Below are 7,177 nucleotides of genomic sequence, written 5' to 3'. Positions count from 1 at the left end.
TGTCTTATAGAAAATCTGCATATATAATCTTAACTTAGAAGATGAAATTTAATGAAAATATTATAACAATAAAACCCCCCTTAAGCATAGATTAGTGGGGTGAAAATAAAATCTCATTAACTAGAGAAAGGGAGAAAAATTTGTGGGAAAACAGTTCTTCTAAAAGAGAGAAAAGTAGATCTTGCACACTCCTTCAAGAATTTTATATAAATGTTGACCCAATGGTTAGGTGATGTTATACATAGAGTTCCTAGAATTACATTAATATGCGACTCTAGAATCTCTTGTAGCAAGGAGTCCTACTAGAAATAATCCCTAGAAGGACACAAAGATGCAGCTCTAGAATCTCATGTAACCAAGAAAAAAGATTAGTAGAACAATCACAAAGCTCGTATTTTCATACTACAAACAATTATTAGAAGCTTTCAATGAAGCAACTCTAAGTTTTGATAAAGAAATAGGTACACAAAAGCATCATTAAATGTTGTGGAAAAATAGCAACTAGAGTGCCATCATGTTTAAATAGAGACAAATGGTCAAAGATGAAAAAGTGTAGAACCCATTATGCAGCTGATGAAGATTCGATGGAGGAACATGAAAGTGTGTAAAAACACATAAATTATACCACCCTCCATAAATTGACACTTTATAATTAAATGCATGAACTAAAGCATTAGGTCAACATTTCAAATGTTTTCTTGAAGGAGGATTCTTTTAGTTCTTCTTTTCTCTCTTTTGAGGGAGATATATTTTTCACTAATTTTTCTCCCTTTCCTCACTTCATGAGATTTTTCAATTTGCAACCACATAAGTTATGCTTGAGAGGGGGTGTTAGTGTCAGAATTTTTTGTTTTAGTGTATCTTCCAAGTTAAGGTTGCGTAGGTGGATTTATTTTGAAACTCATTGTTGATCAATCACATGCTCACATCTTAGATAATAGTTGATATTATAGTTGACCTCCCTTACACTATAAATTGAATCTTTTATTATAAATTTGATTATGTTTCCGTAAATGAAATATGTCTTTACCCCAAACTTTATGTTATCATAGCATTCTATGTTTTCTCCAACATGCTAGGTTTGAGCATGTGTAGGCTTGGCTATTTCAACTCATCTACTACTACCATTCATTGAGTTGATTTGGAATTTGATATGATATTAAAGCATGGTTCTAGATGTTAATTTTGGTTTCATAATTTTGCATGGTTTAATTTGAAAACTTGAATCACATGCAATATGGCTTCTTGTGGTAATATCAGTTACATACACAAAAGGGTAATGCACAGCTTATTTTCATTCTAAGAACTTGATTTCTGCAAACAGTTCTTTTGACATGTGATTATTTTCTCTCTATAGAAGGATAATCTAAGGTTTTGCAGGTGATTCTAGGCACTTGAGTCCACTAAACGACTCTTACAATCATTTGATAAGGGGTAAATATCATAAAAAAATGTCTTTTATTTCATGGATACGATCCATTTATTTTTATATCTTTGTCTAAAAATGATGTCTATCCTATACTAATAAATATAGATCTCTCAATCAGATACCATGAATATCAAATGAACTTTATAGTTTAGGAAAAGTAGCTAAAATATTGAGACAAATAACTTAATAAGCTAAGAGAATAATGTCATAGAGATAAATTTCTCTTTCAATTTTAAAACTTACACAAGACAAAAGTAAATTAGATCAATTTCCTTACAATATTAACAAAAAATAACAAGACAAATAATATTTTTAGCTGATTCTCATTTAATAGGTATAGATTATAGAATTATTTCTTATTATTGATATTTTAATTCACTCTTATTTGATTAAATTTATAATTAAGCAAAAAGAAATACCATGTAAATAAGTAATGTCATGGCCTAAGTAATATGAAAGCCAACATGCCAGTATTACCATAGCAAGGTAATGGCATACAAATAGTTCCATGACAAAACTGTCTATTGTCGATGACCAAGCAATAAATTATTTGTGATTTAATCAATTTTTAAAAAATTGTGCTTATAAATATAGAAGGGAAGGGAGATATAATAAATAATAAAAAAGTGAAGCTAATGACGAAGGCAATGAGGTATTGGAATCTATGGATTAAAATAGAGTCCCGTGATAAAGGAGGGGAGTAGATATGGTGTCCCGTGATAAGGTTGGGGAGTAGATATGTTGTCCCGTTTACCAAAATAATATAAAACATTAATTTATTGAATTTCATACTTATCATGGTTTTCCCTACATACCTTGTTGTGTGTCTAGTTCATGGATCATTTTTAGAGATTCTTTTTAACATAGTTTTCTCTTTTTTTAAGTTATGTTTATACTTCCAAGTTCCCACGGCTGGGGATATATTACTATTCTACTTTTACAATTAAGATCTATATACTTTTTAATTAACCTTTTAAAATATAAATTTTTAAAATTGTAAATGTTTTTGATTATTACAGGTTTTAGTTGTAATTTTATAATTTGTATTTTATTTCTCATATCAATATGTTGTATTCAAATTTAAAATGTTTTAGTTTTTATTATATTATAGTTTTTGATTAAGATAAAATGGATTATTATATTATATTTTTATTTCTATTATTCTTTATATTTGTATTTGGTATGTTTATTTTCTTAATATATCAATAGCTATTAGTATAAAAAAATCAGAATATATATCTTAACATGCTATATATATCCCTTATTCCTTGACTACTTTTGTATCTAGTGTAGGAGAAGATTGATATTTAAGTGCCTCTTCTTTGTTACACAAGGTAGGCTCTAACTTAGTCACTCCAATAGAGTTCAATGTCAATATCAACTATCATCATAATTCTATCACCATTACTTGCTTAAACAACTCCACTATAGCTCCTCCAATCAACTTGACTTAACCATGAATCACCAAAATTATTTTTTCTTGCTCATACAAACTACTAGCCATCAAGTCTTAGACCAATGTGTGGGGAGGAAGTGCAACAATAATTAAAAGAGGAATAATTTAATAGTCCAAAAAAAATAGCACCATTCAAGGAATTCACATATATGTAATCTTGATCCACATTTTCAAGTTCCAAAACCAATTATGACTTGTTTGACAAAATCATCTAAAAATTAAATAATTTAAAAACTTGTATGATAATGGTATCAATATTAGATCATTTTTATCATACTTTCACATCCCACATCACTCATTATAATATGTACCATGTGTAACTTTATCTTTTACATATCAGAATTTTACATTAATGATTCAAATTATATAAATTTTCACATCCATTTATATTAAATTACTAATCATTCTATTATCCATTATATATTCTTCAAATTTTAAGCCCTCATTATACTACATCATTTTAATTAATTTAATTATCTATCCCGCTTACCTCAATTTTTTTATAAAAAATAATTGAATCAATTAATAAGATTTGATGAAGACATTAGAGATTAAAAAATAATCTCTCAAGTGTAAATAAATAAAACCTTTTATTCTAGCTACCATAATTTTTTTATATTTATGATTTAGGGTTACATCATATAGAAAAAAATATATTTACAAAGCACAATCATCTTATTCTATCTATCTCATATATCCAATTTTGAATTTCTGTAATAATCCGTTGCCATGGTCTTTGAAGTCTCTTCATTATTATCTAGTAGATTTGTAGGCCTTAAAATATTTAAAATTAAGTGTGTAAATAATTTCTTATTTGTATTCTTCATGTTTAATTAAAAAATAGAAAATTTAGATTCATTATTGTATAATATATGTATATCTAATAATAAAATTAGAATTATGTCACTTTTTTGGATCAACTACATTTTTTATTATTCTTTTTTAACAATTTAATAAATGTAAATAGAATTGATGTCTGATTTTTCTCCTCAATTGAAATATTTCATTTATCATATTTTTGAACATAATAAAAATACATTATATGTTGTCTCATAGATATTAAAAATCTTCCTTATTTGTCTAAGGGGTTGAGCTTAGTTGGTTAAAGCATTGAGTTCTCAATGTGGAGACCCAAGTTCAAGTCCCATGAGGAACACCTTTATGTAGAATTCTAAGTTGTGGCTCTTGGTCTGTCATTGGTTGTATTTGTCTCATTATTTAAATTGGATTTCTAAGTTGTGACCCTTGGTCTTCCAATTGTTGTTTCTAGTTTGGTACTTGAAAGGAGCTAGTATTGTAATAAGTTTTCTCAAAAGGAGTTGGTATTTGTAATAAGTTTGTAACGTGGATGCTCAAATGAGAAAAAAATGAGCTTTGTGATTCTATGATACTTAATACAAAAAATCCTCCTTATTTAATTAAATATTTGATTACCATAATGCTTCTAACTCATACTAAAAATTAAAAAAACCATTTTTTAATTTAAGAGAAGATTGTAATTTTATTTTCTTATACAAACTAAATATCAATATATTTAATCATAATTAATATTTTTTATTAATTAAATCTAAAATGATCTATATAAAGAATCATAATTTAATAATTTATAATCTTAATACATGTGCAAATATTTGGTTTTGGAAGGATATAGAGGCTCAACTATTATTAGTCCTTAACTATGAAGGATATGTATCCAATGAATCCAACTTTTTAATTAGTTCAACCAATCTTTGTATGCAATTAAAAATTTTAAACAACAATTCTATAGTCCATAATTTCTTTTTACATTTTATAATTTAAAAAAGGCCATTTATCTTTTGCTCTATTGGTTCATGTTGGGAATAGTCATTGCAAAAATCAAATTATTATTTATCTTTTGAATGAAATTCATCAGCCCAATTAAGGACTTGAATGCCATATAAAATATTATATATATCATCATATTAGTACATTGTTGACATCAAGATTATGTTGTCTCCTTTAGATGACATTTGTGTTGTCATTCACATCTATCCAATTAGATATTAGTTTCAAAAAAATCTTGGACACTGTAATTCAAAAAATACCTACCTACTTTATGTGTTGTCTATCGAACAATTGATCATTTGTTTTTTTTCTGTTTTTTTTGCAATTGATCATATTTAATATGTTGATAGTTTTTAATACCTTTCTAAATTTTTATGTATCGAATAATGTAGAATACACTATTATTGTATAAAAATGAATAGATACAAATTTTAAAAATCTCTATATAATAACTCTAATTGATAACAGTTTTTTAATAATTATAATTAATTTATTTTTAAATTTTTTTTACATTGAAGAGGTTTCATATATGAAATGAACAAGTTCTTTATTTAAATACATGGTTGCAAGTTGTAAAGAAAGGTGCAAGATGCTACAAATAATCTCTACTATTAATTCTAATGTGATTGTGTGAATGCAATTTTGAACCTATTGAAACACACTTGTAGAAAAAATGAGAAATCAAGTAGACCAAATTGATTGAAAATAAGATGGACAAAATTTTATGTTCAACTTATTGATACAAACATTTGCTTTTCTATACATCACCAAGAAAGGGAGCTAGAATGTCTAAAGAAAGTCATTTCTTTAAAAGTAGTAATCAAAAAGCTATATGACTAATATAGAACATCATAAAGAGTAACCAGATAAATGACTAACAAGATACATGAATGCTCTATGTGTCCATACTCTATCTACAATCATTAACTACTATACGTAACAATAAACAATAACTGCTATATATAACACTTATAGAAAATTTGACGCAATGTCTTTTTTTTAATTTTCATAGATTCACAGTTTTAATTCATTCTTTATATGCCTGCAAATCGTTCGAGAACGGTAGCTCTATCTCTGTCTTCTCCGTTTGCTCGAAGTTCATGTCTGAATTGGGAGAATATAAAAGGCTTGTAACGCCTTGGATTGCTGTTATCCACAAGCTCCGCAGGCGCCCAGATTTCCGTCTCCATTGGAAATGAAGTAAAAAAGCCAACAGACATACGATCTATCCACCCTTTACAAACAACGCGATGCTCTGCGCTGCGGTATCTGCCATTACTCCACGCCTGCAAACATATTCTTCAATAATCCTTAATTTTCGTCTTACACGAATAATAAACATCTTTTATGATAACTGGAAGTGGACAGAAAATCTCATACCTTGAGGGAGTCCCCCAGATTGATAACAAATGAATGAGAGAGAGGTTTGACGTCGAACCACTTGCCCTCCTTAGATCGAATCTCAAGACCTCCCTTATCATCTTGATAAAGTATAGTGAGGCACCCGCTGTCTGCATGAGAACGCAGAGTTTCCTCCCCGATATTTTTTTGGTGCGATGAATAGCCAATTATCCGCATTCTTGATGTGCACTTTTCGAAGTGAGAGTGGTAGATGGCCTTGGCATCCAACCCCAGACTTGCAAGAATTACTTTTGTGATTTTTTGCGCAAGACTTGAGACACACGAAGCGTACGTTGCCATCGTCTCGCTGCAAAACAATCATTAAAGGAATTAAAGTAATGAGACATAAGATAGCTTTAGAGGATGGAGAAGCGGACTTGAATAACATACCAGAATGATAGATTTCCTTCCGGCCATATCTTTAAACACATTTGCTCTAAGGAATCTGATTTCAAGGTTTCAAGAATATTGAATGTCTCAAAGTTCGGACTTCGATGGTAACTATCAAATGGATTACAAGTTGTGGCTCTGTCTTTAGCGTCGATCGGCATGGACAATAAACCTCGGCTAACATTCTGAACCATATCCAGAAGCTCTACTGAAATTCCATGGTTGACAAGACAGAAAAATCCCCATTCTACGCAGGCCTCTCTTAGTTTGGCGAGCATGGGATGATCTCTAAGGTGGCTCAGTTCTTCATTATCCAACTCTTGTGGAAGTTTGGTGAAGTCGATTATGGGAAGATCAACTTCAGAGACAATGGGTTGAAGGGGAAATTGCAGCGAGGAAGACATTGTTTATATCGGTCGAAAAACAGATCAAAAGAATTCCGAGTGTTTTATCATTCCATATTCATGTTTCTTCCTTTTAATATGGTTCTCGAGAGATGGCATTTTAAGACCTAGCTTGGACATATCGGTGAAAAGAATTGCCGTCTCTATGATTCCACAATGCCATAGAGGGGACCGATATATCCATATTAATTGCTTAAAAAATGCAAAATCATATAAGTTGCATGAAACATCGTGAAGTAGACTTTGCTTTGCATCGTAATAATCGACGGTCTATCTTCATTAGAGACAACT

The 7,177-nt window shown here is 29.5% G+C and overlaps 1 protein-coding gene across 1 annotated transcript; it reads right to left on the bottom strand.

The window, feature by feature from the left end:
• Positions 1 to 5,725: 5,725 nt before the first annotated feature.
• Positions 5,726 to 6,886, bottom strand: LOC131057190 (2-oxoglutarate-dependent dioxygenase DAO-like). Its single transcript, XM_057991376.1, has 3 exons — positions 6,483 to 6,886; positions 6,072 to 6,399; positions 5,726 to 5,977 (listed from the first exon to the last, which is right to left on the bottom strand). Exons 1-3 carry the CDS (start codon positions 6,884 to 6,886, stop codon positions 5,726 to 5,728), a joined length of 984 nt encoding a protein of 327 aa, XP_057847359.1.
• Between the last annotated feature and the right edge of the window lie 291 nt (positions 6,887 to 7,177).

The sequence above is a fragment of the Cryptomeria japonica genome, chromosome 8 (assembly GCF_030272615.1).
Source record: "Cryptomeria japonica chromosome 8, Sugi_1.0, whole genome shotgun sequence".
In the NCBI taxonomy this organism is placed as follows: domain Eukaryota; kingdom Viridiplantae; phylum Streptophyta; class Pinopsida; order Cupressales; family Cupressaceae; genus Cryptomeria; species Cryptomeria japonica.
This window is presented reverse-complemented; position numbering and strand designations above follow the sequence as displayed.

What these genes read in the sequence shown, in the direction of transcription:
- LOC131057190 (XM_057991376.1), bottom strand. Translation starts at nt 6,886, where the DNA reads ATGTCTTCCTCGCTGCAATTTCCCCTTCAACCCATTGTCTCTGAAGTT. An exon ending in GAAGGAAATCTATCATTCTG is followed by an intron (nt 6,400 to 6,482) that starts GTATGTTATTCA and finishes ATTGTTTTGCAG; the next exon opens with CGAGACGATGGCAACGTACG. An exon ending in ATCTGGGGGACTCCCTCAAG is followed by an intron (nt 5,978 to 6,071) that starts GTATGAGATTTT and finishes ATATGTTTGCAG; the next exon opens with GCGTGGAGTAATGGCAGATA.